General features: G+C 49.0%; 1 protein-coding gene across 1 annotated transcript in view; it reads right to left on the bottom strand.

Annotated features, from left to right (window-relative positions):
• Window positions 1–582: 582 nt before the first annotated feature.
• LOC129715980 (cGMP-dependent 3',5'-cyclic phosphodiesterase-like) overlaps window positions 583–23,303 on the bottom strand; it is a 31,956-nt gene continuing 9,235 nt past the window's right edge. Inside the window, exons 5-9 of the mRNA XM_055665866.1 lie at window positions 16,461–16,570; window positions 11,958–11,996; window positions 10,942–11,048; window positions 2,579–2,812; window positions 583–721 (exon numbers count right to left, since the gene is read on the bottom strand). Coding sequence (XP_055521841.1) covers window positions 583–721; window positions 2,579–2,812; window positions 10,942–11,048; window positions 11,958–11,996; window positions 16,461–16,570 — 629 coding nt within the window. The remainder of the gene's footprint in view (window positions 722–2,578; window positions 2,813–10,941; window positions 11,049–11,957; window positions 11,997–16,460; window positions 16,571–23,303) is intronic.

The raw sequence follows: 23,303 nt of genomic DNA on the forward strand, positions 1-23,303 counted from the left end.
GTTGAACATAGACCTCCCCAGGGTCTCTCTCTCTTTCTCTGTCTCTCTCTTCCCTCTCTTCCTTTCTCTCTGTCTCTCTCTCTCTGTCTCTCTCGCTCTGTCTCTCCTCTTTCCCTCTCTCTCTCTCTTCTCTCTCTCCCTCTCTCTGCCTCCCCCTCTCTCTGTCCATCTCCCTCTCACTTGCTCTGTCTCTCTGTCTCTCTCTCTCCCTCTGTCCCTCGCTCTCTGAGTGTCTCTCTCACTCTCTCTCCCTCACACTCACTCTCTCCCTTGCTCTCTCTCTTTGTCCCTCTCTCTCTTCCTCCCTCTCTCTCCCTTGCTCTCTCTCTCGCTCCCTCTTTCTTCTCTCTCTCTCTCTATCTGCCTTGCTCTCTCTCTATCTCTCTCTCTCTCTCTCTCTCTTTACCTCTCTCTCTCTCTCTCTCCCTCTCCCTCCTCTCTCTCTCCCTCTCTCTCTCTCTCTTTCTCTTTCTCTCTCTCTCTCTCTCTTTCCCTCTCTCTCTCTCTCTCTCCTCTCCCCATCTCTCTCTCTAGAACCTTGCACACCTCCGAGTCGCCCATTGCCTTCCCTTGCGCTCGCCCTCAGCTTATCCGATCTCCAAATCCGACTCCCGGGAACACCGGCACTCCCGACCCTATTCCCCGACCCGTCAGCGAGTAAGCTGAGGCGTCACCCTGCCTCTCAACTAGCGACTCCCCGGGCGGGTTGTCCAGGGTCCATCTGGTGGCCATGTTTCAGGAGAACGTCAATGGAGGGCCCAGCCGGTGAAATGCATAAGAAACCCCAACCGTGACAAAGTGCTGGAGTAGCTCAGAGGGTCGGGCAGCATCTCGATCACCAACGCTAATTGGAGGAACAGCACCTCTTATTTCGCTTGGGCAGCATCTATGGAGCGAAGGAATAGGTGACGTTTCGGGTCGAGACCTTTCTTCAGTCTGAAACGCCACCTATTCCTTCGCTTCATAGCAGTTGATCTCCCGGTTGCCAAACACTTCAACTCCCCCTCCCATTCCCAATCCGACCTTTCTGTCCTGGGCCTCCTCCATGGCCAAAGTGAGGCCCAGCGCAGATTGGAGGAGCTGAACCTCATATTTTGCTTGGGTAGTTTACACCCCAGCGGTATGAACATTGACTTCTCCAATTTCAGTTAGTCCCTGCTTTCCCTCTCTCTCCATCCCCTCCCCTTTCCCAGTTCTCCCATTAGTCCTGATGAAATGTTATCTTTGTAGTCCTCGTTCCCCAAGCTAACAATGATCTATTCTACATTTATTTTGACCTTCGTCCCCTTTGATCTCCCATTTTCACACCTTACCCTTCCATATCTCCCTCTCCCCCGACTCTCAGTCTAAAGAAGGGTCCCGACCCGAAACGTCACCCATTCCTTCTCTCCCGAAACGCTGCCTGTCCCACTGAGTTACTCCAGCATTTTGCGTCTACCTTCGGTGTAAGCCGACATCTGCGGTTCCTTCCCGCACATCTCTGGAGACAATAGACAATAGGTGCAGGAGTAGGCCGTTCGGCCTTTCGAGCCAGCACCGCCATTCAATGTGATCATTAGAGAGAGAGCTAGATAGGGCCTTTAAAGATAGCGGAGCCAGGGGATATGGGGAGAAGGCAGGAACGAGGTACTGATTGGAGATGATCAGCCATGATCACATTGAATGGCGATGCTGGCTCGAAGGGCCGAATGGCCTACTCCTGCTATTGTATATTGGCGGACCATCCACAATCAGTCGCCCGTTCCTGCCTTCTCTTCATATCCCCTGACCCCACTATTTTTAAGAGCCCTATCTAGCTCTTTCTTGAAAGCATCCAGAGAACCGGCCTCCACCGCCCTCTGCGGCAGAGAATTCCACAGACTCACAACTCTCTGTGAGAAAAACAAAGAGTTTCCTCATCTCCGTTCTACCCCTTACTCTTAACCTGTGGCCCCTGGTTCTGGACTAGAACGGAGATGAGGGAAAACTTCTCCGCACACAGAGAGTGGTGAGTCTGTGGGACCGGTGGCGTTTCAGTTGGGGAACCAACTGAAGGAGGCGGGTGGTGACTGGAAAACGTCACCCATTCCTTTTCCCCCCAGAGACGCCCGCCGCCTGTCCCGCTGAGTTACTCCAGCACTTTGTCTCTTATCTTTGGTTCTTTCCTACACAGAGAGAGAGAGAGAGAGAGAGAGAGAGAGAGAGAGAGAGAGAGCGAGAGCGAGAGATGAGAAGTAACAAACGAGGCTCCTAGAAAAATCACATTTAACGATGCCCAATGCTTTTGCCAATATAAGATGCTTCCATTATTTTTTTTTTGCATTTTTTTTTTTTTGGTTCCGTTAAAACTGCGATAAAAATAATTACTATTCTTTCGGCGAGACGTCGGCGCCCACGGTGGACGTCGTGGGGGAGGTGGGGACAGTAGGGGTGACGGTGGCAGCGGGGGAGGTGAGCGCAGTAGGGGTGACGGTGGCAGCGGGGGAGGTGAGCGCAGTAGGGGTGACGGTGGCAGCGGGGGAGGTGAGCGCAGTAGGGGTGACAGTGGCAGCGGGGGAGGTGAGCGCAGTAGGGGTGACAGTGGGGGGGAGGGTGAGGCGCAGTAGGGGTGATGGTGGCAGGGGGGTGGGGACAGGGGGGGGGGGGGTGGCGGGGGCAACAGGGGGCAGCGGCGGGCGAGTCGGTGATTTCGGGTTTCATGAGAAAGTCCAGGTTGCCGCTGCTCGGAAGGCCGGTGAAGGTGAACTGTGGCGCCACACGCCGCCATTCTTCGTGGTTCGACTTCACTTGCAGGCAGGGCAGCGCCGCTTTCGGGAAGATGTCGTTCAACAGACTGAGAAGGAGAAGAAGAAGAAGAAGAAGAAGAAGAAGACTTTAAGACCGCTCGTCGGGGTCACCAAAAATTTCGAACGTTTCAAAATCCAGCGGCGACAAAAAAAATGTCGCGAGACTTGAAAAAAACACAGCGCGTCATTACGTCATCGCGTCAACACGTCATCACGACCTGATACGTCAGTAAATGATGCTGGCAGTTGCCGAAAAAAACCCACCAAGTGGGACAGGCCCTTTAGTTTATTTCAGGCCAGAGACGGCGGGAGATTCTACCACTTCCCACGAGGCTCAGGACCAGAGGACATCGGTTTAAGGTGAAGGGGGAAAAGATTTAGTATAGGCGTACAGGAGCAAAGAGGTCCTTCTGCAGTTGTACAGGGCCCTAGTGAGACCACACCTGGAGTATTGTGTGCAGTTTTGGTCTCCAAATTTGAGGAAGGACATTCTTGCTATTGACAATAGGCAATAGGTGCAGGAGTAGGCCATTCGGACCTTCGACCCACCATTCAATGTGATCATGGCTGATCATCTCCAATCTGTACCCCGTTCCTGCCTTCTCCCCATATCCTTATCTTTAAAATCCCCTTCTAGGGAGTTCAGCGCAGGTTCACCAGGTTAATTCCCGGGATGGCGGGACTGTCATATGCGGAGAGAATGGAGCGGCTGGGCTTGTACACTCTGGAGTTTAGAAGGATGAGAGGGTATCTTATTGAAATATATAAGATATTTAAGGGTTTGGACACGCTAGAGGCAGGAAACATGTTCCCGATGTTGGGGGAGTCCAGAACCAGGTGCCACAGTTTAAGATTAAGGGGTAAGCCATTTAGAACGGAGATGAAGAAACACTTTTTCTCACAGAGAGTGGTGAGTGTGGAATTCTCTGCCTCAGAGGGCGGTGGAGGCCAGTTCTCTGGATACTTTCAAGAGAGAGCTGGATAGTGCTCTTAAAGATATCGGAGTCAGGGGATATGGGGAGAAGGCAGGAACGGGGTACTGATTGTGGAAGATCAGCCATGATCACATTGAATGGCGCTGCCGGCTCGATGGGCCGAATGGCCTACTCCTGCACCTATTGGCTATTGTCTATTTAATTGGAATCTCACACTGGGGACAATTTTACAATTTTTACTGAAGCCAATTAACCTACAAACCTGCACGTCTTTTGGAGTGTGGGAGGAAACCGAAGATCTCGGAGAAAACCCACGGGGAGAACGTGCAAACTCCGTATAGACAGCACCCATACTCGGGATCGAACCCGGGTCTCCGGCGCAGCAAGCGCTGTAAGGCAGCAACTCTACCGCTGCGCCACCGTGCCGTTCAGGTTAGAGACAGCGGGAGAGTCTACCACTTCTCACAAGGCTTAGGACCAGAGGACATAGGTTGAAGGTGAAGGGGGAAAAGATTAAATGGGAATCTGAGCCATCAGGAAGGCCGGCTCCGTCCTGGGGGCTGGAGTTGGAGTCGGATTCACTGGGAGGTTGGTCTTGGAGAGGGGGAAGCTCCTCAAACTGCGGAGCATCCTGGACCATACAGCTCACCTCCCCTCCCTCTGTGGTTAACACACTGGTCAACCTGAGGAGCACCTTCAGCAACATAGACAAGAGGTGCAGGGGGCGGCCATTTGGCCCGTCGAGCCAGCACCGCCATTCAATGTGATCATGGCTGATCATCCACAATCAGTACCCCGTTCAAGGAATCAACAGACTGGTTCCTCCAAGATGCAGCAGAGAACGCCACAGGAGATCCTTCTTCCCGGTGGCTATCAAACTGTAGAACCCCACCCCCGTCTGTCGTGGGGAAGACGGAGACTGACTCCCCCCCCCCCCCCCTCCCAATCCTGTCCCTTAATCTCCCTCCGCCCCCCCCCCCCCCAATCTTTGCACATCCACTCGTCACTTTAATCTCATGTTTCACGTATCTTGTGTTTTTATTACAGTTGGCAGATCAATTTCCCTCCTGGGATCAATAAAGTTCTATGATATCGTAACTTTTCCACACAGAGTGTGGTGGGTGTATGGAACGAGCTGCCAGAAGAGGTAGTTGAGGCTGGGACCATCTCAACGTTTAAGAAACAGTTAGACAGGTACATGGATAGGACAGGTTTGGAGGGATATGGACCAAGCGCAGGCTGGTGGGACTAGTGTAGATGGAGCATGTTGGTCGGTGTGGGCCGAAGGGCCTGTTTCCACCCTGAATGTTCAAGGGTATACCTCCTATCGAAAAGACAGACAGGTGGTCAGAAGGGGTGGGGTAGCTCTGTTGGTGAGGAATGAAATTCAGTCCCTTGCAAGGGGTAGCATTGAAACAGGAGATGTGGAGTGAGTTTGGATTGAACTAAGGAATTGTGAAGATAAAATTACCCTAATGGGACTTATCTACAGGCCCCCAAACAGTAGCCTGGATATAGGGTGCAAGTTGAATCAGAAGTTAAAATTGTCATGTAGCAAAAGTAATGCTGTGGTTGTTATGGGAGATTTCAACATGCAGGTAGACTGGGAAAATCAGGTTGGTACTGGACCCCAAGAAATGGACTGGAGAGTGCCTTCATGATGGATTCTTAGAACAGCTTGTATTGGAGCCTACCAGGGAGAAGGCAATTCTGGATTTAGTGTTGTGTAATGAACCGAATTTGATAAAGGACCCCGAGGTTAATGAGCCATTAGGAGGCAGTGACCATAACATGGTCAGGTTTAATCGTAAGATTAAACGAGAACTTACCAGTTTGAAGTTTGATCTTTATTTTTTATGAGGAGTTACGATGAGGGATTACGTGAAGACCCTGTCCAGCACGCATGCGCGACATACTTCAAAGCAGCGGTGTGAAGTCACAGACAACAGTAGGTGAAATAAACATAGTAAGATAAGAAGAACTAGGATACCAGTTGACCTTTATGATAGAGGGCGGGAGCGGAGGGCACGTAATCCCTCATCGTAACTCCTCATAAAATAAAGAACAAACTTCAAACTGGTAAGTTCTCGTTTAATCTTACTATTTTATTTCGGAGTCACGTGAGTGACTACGTGAAGATTTTAAAGATCTGTGATTTCATGCCGTGGAACGAGTCCATGTTTCACTCACTGCCTTAGTTGACCAGGGGAGGAAGTATGTTATCATGTTCATACATGAATAATGACAATAGTAACCTCCCTTACCCGGTTGTTACAGCCTTGGTGGAGTGATTTGAAATGTCAGTATTTACTCCTGTATAAGCCAGACCCATAACCACCTGAAGATGGTCTGTAGTGATACCTTCTTTTGAGACTAGATGTAACTAACAATATTGCAAGTTCAGAGTCTCTAGGCTCTAGTGATCGAACATTCTGTTGTAGATGTGTGACCATACACAATCGAAGGTTCATGGTGTATGTGAACATCTAGTTTGAGATCTGGTGCCCATGGTCTATACTGCTTGACTAAGTCATAACATAAGTGTTATTTAGTCTGCAGATATAATTATCCTATCCAGTCAACATTTATGTAATTACTAGACCCGTAGTGCTGCATGCAGGGCAATGAGCGTAACCACTTATAAGTGAGTTAGCCCAAGGACAGGGATGTAGCTGGAGCCCTTCAGCGAAGCGACTAGCACAACGTTAATGCCCCATATCTCTGCGTCCCTAGGCCTGGGAGTTTTCGAGTTGCAGATTTGCTTCATAATCTAGAACTCAGAGGGTGACCCCCCAGAGTGGATTCTACTCCTCTCAGCCAGTATGATGAAGCACTTAGGTATGGTAGATGGCACTTTAGACATCATGATTTGTCAAGCCCTCATATGAGCCTGAACTACAAGACGTCAGTCATCCGTGCCGAATATGTAATATAATTGTAAAACTAATTCCTCCCCTCCTTATGAGGAAATATTGATATTTTTTGGTGCTATCCCTGCATCTGCAGTGAGCACGTTCATGGTTGGTTTAATAACCCCAGATGCAGGAACTGTCTTCTCAGTCTCTGTAATACAAAGAATTGATTATATCATGCTGAGGACGGTTTCCTGCGTCACGGCTAGACCAATGCTTGTGTCTAGAATAACCATATATGGTTCTTTCATTCCCCACATCAGTGGGAACCATGGCTGGCTAAGCCCGGCAGGCACTATAAAAATGCCTGAGGCGGGAACTTGCTGAATTTTGCAAACCCGCCTGTTGAGGCAGAAACGGAGGAAAACATAAAAGAACATTCCTCCTTAGTGTAGCTAGAATGTAACCAACACTACCGATATGCCACACATTTTGAAAAAAAAATGAAATGATTCAATTTATTGTCATTGTCAGTGTACAGTACAGAGACAACGAAATGCATTTTTAGCATCTCCCTTGAAAGGGAGACACAGGGCGTCGCGGTGTGCCCGTGCCTGCCGCCGTAATTACATTCCATTACAGGCAAAGGTGGGTGAAGTGTCTTGCCCAAGGACACAACGACAGTATGCACTCCAAGCGGGATTTGAACCGGCTACCTTCCAGTCGCCAGCCGAACTCTTAGCCCATTGTGCTATCTGTCGCCCTGGTGATTTCCACTGGTGATTGAGCCTGGATGCAAGTTTCTTGGTCTTTAATGTTCACAATGTATTTTAATACTTTGTGATCTAACACCCATATTGTGTACCGTAATGAGGTTAGGGTAAACTATCACCGGATCTTTTGACTTGTTTGCACCAATGTAAACAGACATTTGCCACCACTGAAGTGTATCAACTTGGACTAGAGCATGCAGATAGGCATATTCGCATAAACCTTTAATCCCCAGAATGCACCCAGTGTCTATAGGTAGTTGATACCATGTAACTGAGGAATTGGTAACTCTCCCATCCACATCTGTACCTAGATGGCATGAGCAATTTCTCATCCTGAACAATAGCATCAGTTTGTAATTTAATTAAAGATTTACTGATTTAGTGGAATAGCATAGAGCTGGTAACAATGACCACATGGTACTTGAGTGCTTACTTATTTTGCATGCTGTATAGTTCTGATTGTGCAAAGGCCTAAATAGCACAGCTGTAAGCTAATTATACTTGATGAACAGAAGGTTGCTTGATCAGTATTGTTACGGGCTTCAATTAATTCCAATCCCATACCTCAGGGCGGAGTCCCAGGCGATTAAATAGAGTTAAAGGTAATCCCAATCATCAATAAATTCAGTTGGTATCAACTTAAATTTATCTGGACAGATGAGAACCCAATTTCTTAAATGGGTTTTGTGGCTGATACAGCTAATTTAGCAAAATACAGCATTTAATCTCATCCAGATAGTTCTTAACAATATCTTTAAAAACTCTGAGCAGCCGAAGCACTCATTTTGTAAATAACCTGGGAACTGAAGTTAGCCTATTTTGCAATGTTTTAACTGTATCATTGCCCATCCAGTTAAATTTCAGATATCTCCGGTGCCCTGTGAATGAAGCTGACCCCATGGGAATTAATAGTCACGAAGTTTCAATGTCTATACTGCACATGCGAGTTGGGCTTGTTGATAATAAACAGGCCTCATTTGTCATAATAGCGAGCCTGCCTAAAGAGGCAACTCCAGCCATATTCCGAGACTGTCTCGCTTGTACTGTGCAGTTTAAACTAAACTCATCCAACCTTCTTGTAAATGGTCCACAACCCCATGCTTCGGAAAGAACCAGGCCCACGTACCGTCACGGCTACCGGTGGCTTTATGGTAAGCCCAAAAGGCCCCCGATGTGGGTTCGATTTCCATCCTTGATTGGAGCGTAGGGCTGCTGGTGTATGTGGACCCATGTCTTTCCAGGTGCATGGTAACTCCCAGCCGGCACCTGTTCCTCGGACATGCTTCGGATTCAGAGTCAGTTGCCAACTGACTTCTCGCACTCACCTTTGCAGAAGGGAGTTTTGTAGGCAGCCCTGAAAAAGGTGCTGCGACAGGCTCTCGAGGAGACCTGCGCTGATATGGCCCTCCCTGGTCAATTAGGATGGGTAAAACGTCGGAAGACGAACCCAAGTCGGAGGGGACCCCCCTGGCCTGACTTCAGTCTAGGCCTTTCAGTCTCCTGTTTTAGCTCTTACGCTCCTCAGGCAGCCAGAGTCTGAATTCGCCGCTGACTACCCGCTCTTCTGTCTTCCACACGGTCCCTGTAGCTGGGGTGTCCCCCATGCACGGATCTACCCGTGTCTTCCACACGGTCCCCGTGGCTGAGGTTTCCCCCAAGCACGGATCTACCCGCAGCTTTTGCACGGTTCCCGTAGCTGAGGTTTCCCCCAAGCACGGTTCTGCCCGTGGTATTCCACGGTCCCCGTAGCTGGGTTATCCGCAGTCTTCCCATGGCCCCCGAGGCTGGGTTATCCGCAGTCTTCCCGCGGTCCCTGGAACTAAGTTATCCGCGGTTTTCCCACGGTCCACGCCCCAGCCTTCCCGCGGTCCTTGAAGCTGGGTTATTTGTGGACTTCCCATTGTCCCTGAAGCTGGGTTACCCGTGGTTTTCCCGTGGTCTCTGAAGTCGGTTTACCTGTGGTTTTCCCGTGGCCTCCAACGTCGGGTTCCTGCGGTTTTCCCGCGGTCTCCGAAGTCGGGTACCCGCGGTATTCCCCGCGGTTGTGGAGACCGGGTTACCCGCAGTCTTCCCCTGGTCCTGGAAGGCAGGTTACCTGCAGGCTTCTGATGTTCCGTGCTCCCCCCAAGCCAGGCTTCACCCTGCGGTCGGCATTCCCCACGGCCCTTGTAGTTGGGACCTAAAATGCTGGCGAAACTCAGCGGGTGCAGCAGCATCTATGGAACCTTGTAGCAGGGATCCTTGCAGTGTCGGGAGCCGGGAGTTCCCCCTTTTAATGCTCCCTAGGTTTGGGGCTTCCCCTGAGCCGGCGTGGCTTAGTAAACAGGTTTCCCCGCGACTCTGTGGTCGGCTTCGGATATCCCCGCGATTCGCAGCCGGGATTCCCTACCCCCTCCCCCCTCCTCCCCCTCCTCGGCGGTCCCTGGAGAAGGGAGCTGGGTGGCGCTGGGGTTCCGACCTCCAACAGCCTGTCATTTGCGCAATGTGAGGATGATATTACGCGCATGCGTGCTGGACGGGGTCTTCACGTAGTCACTCACGTGACTCCGAAGTAAAATCTACAATTGGAGAGGGAGAAGGGTAGATCGGAGGTGTTACAGTTGTATAAAGGGGACTATGGGGCCATGAGGGAGGAGCTGGCCAAAGTTGACTGGAAAGATACACTAGCAGGGATGACAGTGGAACAACAATGGCAGGTATTTCTGGGAATAATACTCAAGGTGCAGGATCAGTTTGTTCCAAAGTGGAAGAAAGATTCCAAGGGGAGTAACGGGTCGACCGTGGCTGACAAGGGACGTCAGGGTCAGTATAAACATTAAAGCGAAGAAGTACAACGTAGCAAAGATGAGCGGGAAGCAAGAGGATTGGGTAATGTTTAAAGAACAACAGAAGATAACCAAAAAGACAATACGGGGAGACAAGATGAGGTACGAGGGTAAGCTAGCCAAGAATATAAAGCAGGACAGTAAAAGCTTCTTTAGGTATGTGAAGAGGAAAAAAATAGTTAAGACCAAAGTTGGACCCTTGAAGACAGAAACAGGTGAATTTATTATGGGGAACAAGGAAATGGCAGATGAGTTGAACAGGTACTTTGGATCTGTCTTCACTAAGGAGGACACAAACAATCTTCCTGATATAGTGGTGGCCAGAGGATCTGGGGTGACTGAAGGAAATCCACATTAGGCAGGAAATATAGACTAGGGAAAAGTTTCTGCGGTGGCGTAACTCACGTTGCAGTGGCCCCGACAGCCTGTCTGTCTTTTTATTATTTTTTGTCTAGTTAAATGTAGTACCTGGGGTATTGTGCGCAGTTTTGGTCCCCTAATTTGAAGAACATTCTTGCAATTGACAAAGTTCTATTTCCGTGCTGTATCTCTAAACTAAACTAAAGAATTTCACTGTGACTTCTCACATGTGACAATAAACTATCTATCTATCTATCTATCTATCTATCTATCTATCTATCTATCTATCTATCTATCTATCTATCTATCTATCTATCTATCTATCTATCTATCTATCCATCCATCCATCTATCCATCCATCCATCTATCCATCCATCCATCCATCCATCCATCCATCCATCCATCCATCCACTCTCCCACTGCCCACTTACTTGTAGGTTGGAATGCAAATATGTTCCATGAAGTTGATTTGGAGATCGGGAACAAAAGCCTTATCACGATCCATCATATCAATCGGACGGTTCCCCATCGCCTTTTCCTGGTGGAAGATGGAGAACCCACGGGTTAAAGGTTGGGATGAGCGTTTGTCGGCACTGGGCCTGTACTCGCTGGAGTTTAGAAGGATGAGGGGAAGACCTCATTGAAACCTACAGAATAATGAAAGGCCTGGATAGAGTGGATGTGGAGAGGATGTTTCCACTAGTGGGAGAGTCTAGGACCAGAGGGCACAGCCTCAGAATTAAAGGACGTTCCTTTAGGAAGGAGACGAGGAGGAATTTCTTTAGTCAGGGTGGTGAATCTGTGGAATTCATTGCCATAGAAGGCTGTGGAGGCCAAGTCAGTGGATATTTTTAAGGCGGAGATAGACAGATTCTTGATTAGTACGGGTGTCAGGGATTATGGGGAGAAGGCAGGAGAATGGGGTTAGGAGGGAGAGATACATCAGCCATGAATGAATGGCGGAGTGAACTTGATGGGCCGAATGGCCTAATTCTGCTCCTATCACATGACCTTGTAGAAGGCATTTCGGCGTAACCGGGGCGGGGGCGGGGGGGGGGGGGGGGGGTGGGGGGGGTGGGGGGGTGGTGGGAGTGTGGGGAACCAGGGGGCCGGGAACCAGGGTAATGCCTGCAGCTGCAGTCTTCAAGGTGGGCAGCAGGAGGCGCCACCGGGACACAGAGACGGCTGGGCGAGGAGATAAGAGGAGAGGGACGTGGTTTGGCGGGAACTGCTCTAGTGCGTCGAGCGCGCGCCGACCGGACTTCGAATCACGGCGCCAAAACACGGTAGCTCCCGTACGTGTAGGTCAGCCACGATTGAATGGCGGGGTAGACTCAATGGGCCGAATGGCCTAATTCTGCTCCTATCACGTATGGATTTTGTGAATAAACAGTGAAATACTAACTCGCACCGGAAATTTAAAAAACATTTTGTGAGGTTGACTCACCAAATCTCCTTGTGAAAAGAATTCTTTATAAATCAATTCCTAAAAAGAAAAGACAGATAGTCTGGATTAGGCGACTTTGCGGTAAAATGGGGAGGATTATTGGAGTGCAAGTCAGTTCCCACCTGATGTAAAACACAAAGTGCCGGAGGAACTCAACATGTCAGGCAGCATCTGTGGAGGGAATGGACAGAAGACGTTTCGGACACTGAAGAAGTGTCTCGACCCGAAACGTCAGCTATTCCTTTTCTCCAGAGATGCTGCCCGACCCGCTGAGTTACTCCAGCTTTTTACATCGAAACATGGAAAATAAGTGCAGGAGTAGGCCACTCGTCCTCTTGAGCCAGCACCGCCATTCAATCAGTACCCCCTTCCTGCTTTCTTCCCGTATCCCTTGATTCCGTTAGCCCTCAGAGCTGTATCTAACTCTCTCTTGAAAACATCCAGGACTGACTGAGATGAGGAAAAACCTTCTTCACCCAGAGAGCTGTGAATCTGTGGAATTCTCTGCCACAGGAGGCAGTGGAGGCCGATTCACTGGATGTTTTCAAGAGAGAGTTTGATGTAGCTCTTGGGGCTAACGGAATCAAGGGATATGGGGAGAAGGCAGGAACGGGGTACTGATTGTGGATGATCAGCCATGATCACATTGAATGGCAATGTTGGCTCGAAGGGCCGAATGGCCTACTCCTGCACCTGTTTTTCTATGTTTCTATCCTTCTGCTTCACCCACTGCTTCCTTCCATGAAACCAATGTTGTATCCTTTTTAAGTGTATCGCTGCTGGCAAATTGATTTCACTGCACCTTCGGGTGCATGTGACGAATAAAATCGACTTTGACTTTTGACTTTTGATTTTGACTTTGACTGTTCAGATTGTTGGCATTACCAGTGAGCTCACATGCGCCTTCACCCACTATTAGAGCCATCTATGTTTAGGCTAGCTACTGCCGGCATGTTATATTATTTTGTCCAGATATTTCTGGCAGTATTATTTTGGACACTTGCGGGCGGTCATTTAGATAATAGGTGCGGGAATAGGCCATTCGGCCCTTCGAGCCAGCACCACCATTCAATGTGATCTTCTTCTTCCTGCGTACGGCGTGCACAGCCTAAAGTTGGAGGACAACTTATTCTATTTGATCTTATTTGATTGTGCACGCCGGGTTGATTGCATTCGTCGAAACAGGGCGGACCACGTGAAGGTTGCAATCTCCCACCCTATTCAATGTAATCATGGCCGATCATCCCCAATCAGTAGCCGGTTCCTGCCCTCTCCCCATATCCCCTGATTCCGCTATCTTTAAGAGCTCTATCTAGCTCTCGTGAAAGTATCCAGAGAACCGGCCTCCACCGCCTTCTTAGGCAGAGAATTCCACAGACTTGCAACTCTCTGGGTGAAAAAGTGTTTCCTTGTCTCCGTTCTAAATGGCTTACCCCTTATTCTTAAACTGTGGCTCCTGGATCTGGACTCCCCCAACATCGGGAACATGTTTCCTGCCTCTAGCGTGTCCAAACCCTTAATAATCTTATATGTTTCAATAAGATCCCCTCTCATCCTTCTAAACTCCAGAGTGTACAAGCCCAGATGCTCCATTCTCTCAGCATATAAGATTGTTAAGGGCTTGGACACACTAGAGGCAGGAAACATGTTCCCGATGTTGGGAGAGTCCAGAACCAGGGGCCACAGTTTAAGAATAAGGGGTAAGCCATTTAGAACGGAGACGAGGAAACACAGGGCGGTGGAGGCCAGTTCTCTGGATACTTTTCAAGAGAGATCTAGATAGGGCTCTTGAGGACAGCGGATTCATGGAATATTGGAATATTGGGAGAAGGCAGGAACGGGGTACTGATTGGGGATGATCAGCCATGGTCACATCGAATGGTGGTGATGGCTCGAAGGGCCGAATGGCTTACTCCCTGCACCTATTGTCTATTGTCTATTGAAGGGTGTGCTGGGTCTGGAGAGGGCCCAGAGGAGGTTTACAAGTAGGATCCCAGGATCATTCTTGGAGGTCTAAAGAAGGGTCTTGACCCGAAACGTCACCCATTCCTTCTCTCCAGAGACGCTGCCTGTCCTGCTGTGAAAAGGTTAAATGCTTTTAAATATATAAAAGTGGAATACTTCACTGGGTTGCACCTTGTATTCCAAGAGAGAGTGACGAGCACAGGCTTGTCTCAGGTTGATGTACAGTGGCTTGCAAAAGTATTCACACTCCTTGAACTTTTCCACATTTTGTCACGTTACAACCACAAACGTAAATGTATTTTATTGGGATTTTATGTGATAGACCAACACAAAGTGGTGCATAATTGTGAAGTGGAAGGAAAATGATACATGGTTTTCACATTTGTTTACAAATAAAAAACTGAAAAGTGTGGCGTGCAAAAGTATTCAGCCCCCTTTACTCTGATACCCCTAAATAAAATCCAGTGCAACCAATTGCCTTCAGAAGTCACCTAATTAGTAAATAGAGTCCACTTGTGTGTAATCTAATCTCAGTATAAATACAGCTGTTCTGTGAAGGTCTCAGAGGTTTGTTAGAGAACATTAGTGAACAAACAGCATCATGAAGCCCAAGGAACACACCAGACAGGTCAGGGATAAAGTTGTGGAGAAGTTTAAAGCAGGGTTAGGTTATAAAAAAATATCCCAAGCTTTGAACATCTCACGGAGCACTGTTCAATCCATCATCCGAAAATGGAAAGAGTATGGCACAACTGCAAACCTACCAAGACATGGCTGTCCACCTAAACTGACAGGCCGGGCAAGGAGAGCATTGATCAGAGAAGCAGCCAAGAGACCCATGGTAGCTCTGGAGGAGCTGCAGAGATCCACAGCTCAGGTGGGAGAATCTGTCCACAGTACAACTATTAGTTGTGCACTCCACAAATCGGGCCTTTATGGAAGAGTGACAAGAAGAAAGCCATTGTTGATAAAAAGCCATAAGAAGTCCCGTTTGCAGTTTGCCACAAGCCATGTGGGGGACACAGCAAACATGTGGAGGAAGGTGCTCTGGTCAGATGAGACCAAAATTGAAGTTTTTGGCCTAAATGCAAAACGCTATGTGTGGCGGAAAACTAACACTGCTCATCACCCTGAACACACCATCCCCACTGTGAAACATGGTGGTGGCAGCATCATGCTGTGGGGATGCTTTTCTTCAGCAGGGACAGGAAAGCTGGTCAGAGTTGATGGGAAGATGGATGGAGCCAAATACAGGGCAATCTTGGAAGAAAACCTGTTAGAGTCTGCAAAGGACTTGAGACTGGGGCGGAGGTTCACCTTCCAGCAGGACAACGACCATAAACATACAGCCAGAGCTACAATGGATCAAAGCATATTCATGTGTTAGAATGGCCCAGTCAAAGGCCAGACCTAATCCAATTGAGAATCTCTGGCAAGACTTGAAAGTTTCTGTTCACAGACGTTCTCCATCCAATCTGACTGAGCTGGAGCTATTTTGCAAAGAAGAATGGGCAAAAATTTCAGTCACTAGATGTGCAAAGCTGGTAGAGACATACCCCAGCTGTAATTGCAGCGAAAGGTGGTTCTACAAAGTATTGACTCAGGGGGGCTGAATACTTTTGCATGCCACACTTTTCAGTTTTTTATTTGTAAAGAAATTTGAGAACCAGGTATAATTTTCCTTCCACTTCACAATTATGCACCACTTTGTGTTGGTCTATCTCATAAAATCCCAATAAAATACATTTACGTTTGTGGTTGTAACGTAACAAGCCACTGCAAGCCACTGCATATTGAGACAATGACAGATGCCTTTGAAATGTCTTGTCCTGGAAGTACTAACTGGCCAAAGTGAGCACCACTGGAAACTGGAGGAGCAGCACCTCATATGGGCAGTTTATACCCCAGTAGTATGAACATTGACTTCTACAATTTCCGGTAGCCCTTGCTGTCTCCTCCCCTTCTCAGCTCTCCCTCAGCCCTCTGGCTCCTCCTCTTCCTTTCTTCTACCCCCCCCCCCCCCCCCCCCACCCTACATCAGTCTGAAGAAGGGTTTCAGCCCGAAACATTGTCTATTTCCCTCGCTCCATAGACGCTGAGTTTCTCCAGCACTTTTGTCTACCTTTGAGTAGCAACTGGTAAGATGCCTTTGAAATGTGTCTACTAATTGATAAGAGATAAGCTCAGACTCATCCTGTGGTGATGTGTATTGGCTGCATCTTGTGACCATGACTAACATCTTTGGAATGTGACTGAGTGACACACAGTATAAAACACCATGCAAAGCCTTGTTCATTGAAGTGGTGGCGCGGGGAAGTCAAGTGTCTGTAGCTTTCTTGACTGTTGTATCCCCATCACTTCCGCTGGCCGATGATCAGTAAAGCTTGAGTTGGTTAACCTAACGTTTTTGTGAGGTGTCTGTTTTTTAAGTAGTGAACCTTATCAGCTGAGTTACTCCAGCATTTTGTGTCTGTCCGTGCAGTCAAGGTGACGGAGAGTTGGACATTGGAGACTGTTAGAAATTGCCGTTACACTCACCGCCGTTCTGATGGTGGTCACCCAGCCCTTGGTCTGGTCGTTGAGATCACAGGTGGTCATCATCAAGAACAGGAGCAGGTTGCGATGTTTGATGTTGTCCTTGTTGTAAGCTGCCGGGGACACGAGAGGTTCATGAGACACATGCCGCACGCACATGCACGAACACAGGCACACGCACGCATGCACGCATGCACACAGGCACGCACACATGCACACACGCAAGCACAGACACACACACACGCAAACACGCGCACACACACACGCAAACACACACACACCCACGCACACAAGCACACACACTAGGGCTCTCGCGTAACTTTTTTCCCCTGTTGCCAGCCGGGCAACCTTGGCAGCTTTTTAGGTTGCCAAATGACAGTTTAGGTGGTCATTTAAGACGGTTTGCATGACGCATGCGATAATGTGCTCGGACGAAGTGCGTAGTTACCAGTCGGAATTATGCTCAATGAAGCATTCACATATTATTTCTGCTTCAAATAAAGTTACAAACTAAACATATTCACCAATCAAGACATGATATATACCACAATGACATGCAGCAAAATGATAATGCAGTATATCAACACATTGCAATTAATGCAATTTTTATTATTTCTTTCCACTTCCAAACAAAAATGGGGTTGGATTATTCAGCGTATGATCAACCTGTGTCAAAAAATCCTGGACCACGGTAACATGTATACTTAATCATGCACGCTACAAGCATCCTTCTGTGAAGGACCGAAAATGATCATGACATGGCCATAGCATGGGTCGTTATTGCTATTGATACGGAAACACTCTCGCTTCCCACATAATTTATCCACAACAAAATATACAGGTTGCAAGGAATTTTCTAAAGGCATTTTATGATAATAGCTGACTATACCCATCTGACAGGTTAAACATTACACTAACTACCAAGAGATGGCCAAAGGACATAAATGCAGCAAATGTTCTTTTGGTAATATATTTAAAGGTATCAAGACGCCACATTACCGGACATTCAGATTAGTTGTATGTGTTGTGAACAGCAATGAAGATACCCAGTTGGTAAGCAACAAATTAAAAAAAAATTGTTGATAAACGCTTTTACCATCATTCCCACTTCAGAACTAACGTTAAAATTTCAACTGAAGTATCTCCTGACCAAATTTGTGATGTATATGACTGACTGTAGAAGTAAAACCTGGATAAATCCAACACATGGTTGTGAATGTTGCTCATTAATGTTGTGAATGTTGCTCATTAAATAACTACAGTACTGATACTCCATATTAAGAGCATTGATTTGCCGTTGAAATGAATTCTGTAATAACGTGTCAGTGACAATCGAACACTGCGGTTTTAATGTTTCACATGTTCACAATTTAATTAATCCATCTTTGTGGATTAAAACAAATAATAACATTGGGAATTAAAACATACTTGATTGCATTCCGATATCAAACATAGTCAAACATCGCTCTGAAGACATTTCCAGCACAATAGGGACGGGGGGGGGGGGGGGGGGAGGGAAAGGGGGGAGCGGGGGGGGGTGGGTGGGGGGGGCGGTGGGGGGGGGGGGGGGGGGGGGGGGGTTGAGAAGGCAATTGGTGCGGAATGGATGGGAGGTGCAGGTATGGAGTAGGTATAATTGTGAGGGGAGAACGCTGGGGATGACAGTGGGTTGAATAGGGGGGATCTGTGCAAGATGGATGGGAGGTGCAGTGCAGGATGAAGGGGTGGAGCAGTGCAGGGTGGATGGGAAGGGGTGTCAGTACAGGATGAATTGGGGGGGTAGATGAGGAGGGGAGCACAGGGGATGTCAGTGAGGACTGAATAGAGGCAGGAATGGGGATCAGTGCGGGATGGAGAGGAGGGGTTTCAGGATAAGGGGGGTGGAGGGGGGCGTACAAGAGAGAGAGAGAGAGAGGAAGGGGCAGAGGATGTGGGAAGGAAGATCAGCGCTCCTCGGACAACACCGACATCGTTGCTCAAATCGCTATCAAAATATGGAGGGGACGGGGTACAAAATATCTTGGCAGCCGCGCGCGCATGCGCACACTCACACACATGCGCGAGGCTTCGGAAGCTTCTGCCGTGGGCCCTGTGAACCGTAATTTCAGCTCAATCCAGCGCTAAATGCAGCTCAACTCAGCCTGTCTCGCCTACAGCTCTATCTCAATACAGACCTGGTGGGACAGGCAGCGTTGAGCTGGGTTTAGCGCTGCTTCTCTGCGCCGCGTGTGACTCCCTTCGGCTCTGGCCACCCCCGGGGGGGGGCTCTCGGGTGGGGACGGGGATGGTCTAGTGGCGGTTCGGCAGCGATTGCAGCGCCGGAGACCGGGATCGGTATAAATCCAAGATGCATCAAGCGGCGCAACATGACTCGGCATTTAGGTTTGCCCGGCGGCACTTGAGTGGTCAGTGGCTCCCTGGCAACCACTAATTTTCGCTCTATCCTCAGCCCCCCCCCCCCCACCACTTCCGCTCTGACCGACACCTCCCTGCTCCAAGGGTTTGGTTTCAAAGCGCCGTTGTCGGAGTGGCAGCACCGGCCGCTACCAGCAACGATCCTATAGCGTTATCAGGCCGGGCGGGTTGCGGGAGGAGGAGGAGATGGAGCCGCCGCTGCTGCTGTGTGGGGCCCGTCATTCGCTCTAACCCTCCGTCACGCCACACTTAGCATCTTTCCCATGGTATATCTTCGGTATAAACCAAGTTGCCAAGCCGGGCGACATGACTCGGCGTTTAGGTTGCCCGGCGGCACTTTGAATGGTCAGTGGCACCCGGGCAACTGCTAATTTCGAGCCCTGCACACACGCACACGCACGCATGCATGCACGCACACACACACACATGCACACACATACGCACACACGCATGCGCACGCACGCACACACTCATCCACGCACACACGCACGCACGCGCACACACACACGCACGCACACACACGCACGCACACACACCCCCGCACACGCACGCACACACACACACACCCACGCACACACACACGCACACCACACACACACGCACACACACACACACACACACACACACACACACACACACACACACACACGCACACACACACACACACACACACACACACACACACAGGCACTTGGCCCTTGCCCATGCAAACCAAAACGCCCCAAGTTCCACCGTGCCCACGTTTGGCCCATGGCCATCTTTCAGTTTCTTGCTTTCAGTGTGAAGAAAAGGTTATGACCCGAAACGTCACCTATCCATGTTCTCCACAGATGCTGCCTGACCCGCTGAGTTACTCCAGCACTGTGTGAAACGTCACCTATCCATGTTCTCCACAGATGCTGCCTGACCCGCTGAGTTACTCCAGCACTCTGTGAAACGTCACCTATCCATGTTCTCCACAGATGCTGCCTGACCCGCTGAGTTACTCCAGCACTCTGTGAAACGTCACCTATCCATGTTCTCCACAGATGCTGCCTGTCCCCCGCTAAGTTACTCCAGCACTTTGTGTCTTTCTTCGATATAAACCAGCACCTGCAGTTCCTTGAGTAACTCAGCGGGGCAGGCAGCATCTCTGGAGAGAAGGAATGGGTGACGTTTCGGGTCGAAACCCTTCTTCAGACTGCTGCCCGTCCTGCTGAGTTACTTCAGCATTTTGCGTCTGCCTTCGATTTGAACCAGCATCTGCAGTTCTTTCCTACGCCTGCAGTTCCTTCCGACACAAAACTTTCCTGCCTGTGTACCTGTCCAAGTGGCTTTTAAATGTTGTTATTTGATTTAACTTTGATTCAATAAATCATAAGTGATAGGAATACACAGGCCATTCGGCCCATCGAGTCTACTCCACCATTCAACCATGGCTGATCTATCTCTCCCTCCGAACCCCATTCCCCTGCCTTCGCCCCATAACCTCTGATGCCCGTACTAATGAAGAATCTGTCTATCTCTGCCTTAAAAATATCCACTGACTTGGCCTCCAGAGCCATCTGTGGCAAAGAATTACACAGATTCACTCCTATTCTTTATGACTTTATGACCTAATGAACAAAAGTTCTCGCCTGCCCAACTTCTCCCTACATCTCAGGCCCTCAGGTCCTGGCAACATTTTTATACATAGTCACTGCACTCTTTCCAGTTTCATGACATCTTTCCGACAGCAAGTTGATCGAAACTGAACACAATATTCTAAATGCGGCCTCACCAACGTCTTGTACAATTGCAACATGAACTCCCGACTTCCATACTCAATACTGTGACTGATGAAGGCCAAAGTGCCAAAAGCCTTTTTGACCACCTTATCTACTTGCGACTCGACCTTCAAGGAACCATGCACCTGTACTCATAGATCCCTCTGCTCTACAACACTACCCAGAGAGCCTGCCATTCATCTCCAATCAGTACCCCGTTCCTGCCTTCTCCCCATACTCACTGCCTCCGCTATCTTTAAGAGCTCTATCCAACTCCCTCTTGAAAACATCCAGTGAATTGGCCTCCACTGCCCTCTGAGGCAGAGAATTCCACAGATTCACAACCCTCTGTGTGGAAACGTTTTCCCTCATCTCCGTTCTAAATGGCTTGCCCCGAGGGTGGGAGGAAACCGAAGATCTCTGAGAAAACCCAAGCAGGTCACGGGGAGAACGTGCAAACTCCGTACAGACAGCACCCGTGGTCGGGATCTATCTATAGTGCAGATGGTTTATTGTTCAGTTTCGTTTATTGTCACGTGTACCGAGGTACAGTGAAAATCTTTTGTTGCGCGCTCAGTGGAAAGACAACACATGATTACAATCGAGCCGTTGACGGTCCTGCCCAGATTGACACAAAATGCTGGAGTAACTCAGCGGGGCCAGGCAGCATCTCTGGAAAGAAGGAATCGGCTCGAGACCCTATCTTCAGACTGATGTCAGGGGAGGGGTTGCGGGACAGAGATAAGGAAGTGTAAGGTGTGAAATTAGGCCAAAGGGAATGGAGATCAAGGAAAATATAGAATAGATCTTCGTTAGTTGGGAGAAGGTAACAGCAAAGGCAAAGAGAGATAGAATGTAGTCGGAGACAGTAAGACTGGTCAGAGAACTGGGAAGGGGGGAAGGGATGGAGAGAGAGGGAAAGCAAGGGTTACTTGAAGTTAGGGAAGTCAATGTTCATGCCGCTGGGGTGCAAGGTGCCCAAGCGAAATATGAGGTGATGCTCCTCCAATTTGCGCTGGGCCTCACCCTGACAATGGAGGAGACCCAGGACAGAAAGGTCAGTGGGAATGGGAGGGGGAGTTGAAGTATTTGGCAACCGGGAGATCAGGTTGGTTGAGGCGGACTGGGCGGAGGTGTTCAGCGAAACGATCGCCGAGCCTGCGCTTGGTCTCGCCCACGTTTGACTTCCCAAAATACAACACCTGTATCAAGTTAGTCTCGTTTATTGTCACGTGTACCGAGGTACAATGAAAAGCTTTTGTTGCGTGTTATCCAGTCAGTGGAAAGACTATACATGATTACAATCAAAGATGTCCACAGTGTACAGATACAGGATAGATGGGTATTATATTTAGTGCAATGTGAAGTTCAGCTGTCTGTGGCAATGAATCCCACAGATTCACCAGCCTCTGACTGAAGAAATTCCTCCTCATCTCCTTCCTAAAAGAACATCCTTTAATTCTGTTGCTGTGCTCATGTTCATAAGTTCCTAAGTGCTAAGAGTAGAATGAGGCTATTCGGCCCATCTAGTCTCCTCTGCCATTCAATCATGGCAGATCTATCTCTCCCTCCTAACCCCATTCTCCTGCCTTCTCCCCACAACCCCTGACACCCGTACTGATCAAGAATCTATCTATCTCTGCCTTAAAAATGTTCACTGACTTGGCCTCCACAGACTTCTGTGGCAATGAATTCCACAGATTCACCACCCTCTGACTGAAGAAATTCCTGCTCATCTCCTTCCTAAAGGAACGTGCTTTAATTCTGAGGCTGTGCCCTCTGGTCCTAGACTCTCCCACTAGTGGAAACATCCTCTCCACATCCACTCAATCCAGGTCTGACCGGCTGAGTTACTCGAGTTGGGTGTGGCTCAGACCAAACTTGGGACGGGAGGGTCTCTCCGCGTCTCTACAGAGCCCCCCCCCCTGCTATCCCCTTCCGCCCAACCTTATCTCAGGCTCTGGGGCAGTGGTGGGACTCGAACTAACGTCCTTGACTTTGCCTCCACACAAAACCAACCTCCCTTCCATCGACTCCATCTACACCTCACGCTGCCTCGGCAAGGCCAGCAGCATAATCGAAGTGTTTCGGCCCGAAACGTTGCCTATTTCCTTCGCTCCATAGATGCTGCTGCACCCGCTGAGTTTCTCCAGCATTTTAGTCTACCTTCGATTTTCCAGCATCTGCAGTTCAATCTTAAACAGCATAATCTAGGACCAGCCTCACCCCTGGCCACTCCCTCATCTCCAACTGAGGCAACTGAACCATCCTAGCACAACCAGAGAGCAATGCTGAGCTGCCGTCTACCTCATCGGAGACCCTCGGACTATCTTTGTTAGCTTTACCTTGCACTAAACGTTATTCTCTTATCCTGTATCTGTACACTGTGGATTATAGACAATAGACAATAGGTGCAGGAGTAGGCCATTCGGCCCTTCGAGCCAGCACCGCCGTTCACTATTGTAATGTAAATGCCAGCGCCTCTTGAGGCCGGGAGGTGCAAGTTGGCCAATGCCTCGTGACTCACGTCAAGTGACCTATTTTTATCAAACTTTTTTTTTCCTCTGTCCTTTGACCGATCATTGGGACTGGCTGTCCATCCTCTGCTCTTTCTCATTCATCTTCTTCTTCTTGCATGGAGAGTGGTCCCGGCGGCTTGAGTCCTGCCATTTTGTTTTTTTACTCT

Source organism: Leucoraja erinacea, unplaced genomic scaffold, assembly GCF_028641065.1.
Source record: "Leucoraja erinacea ecotype New England unplaced genomic scaffold, Leri_hhj_1 Leri_156S, whole genome shotgun sequence".
Lineage (NCBI taxonomy): Eukaryota > Metazoa > Chordata > Chondrichthyes > Rajiformes > Rajidae > Leucoraja > Leucoraja erinaceus.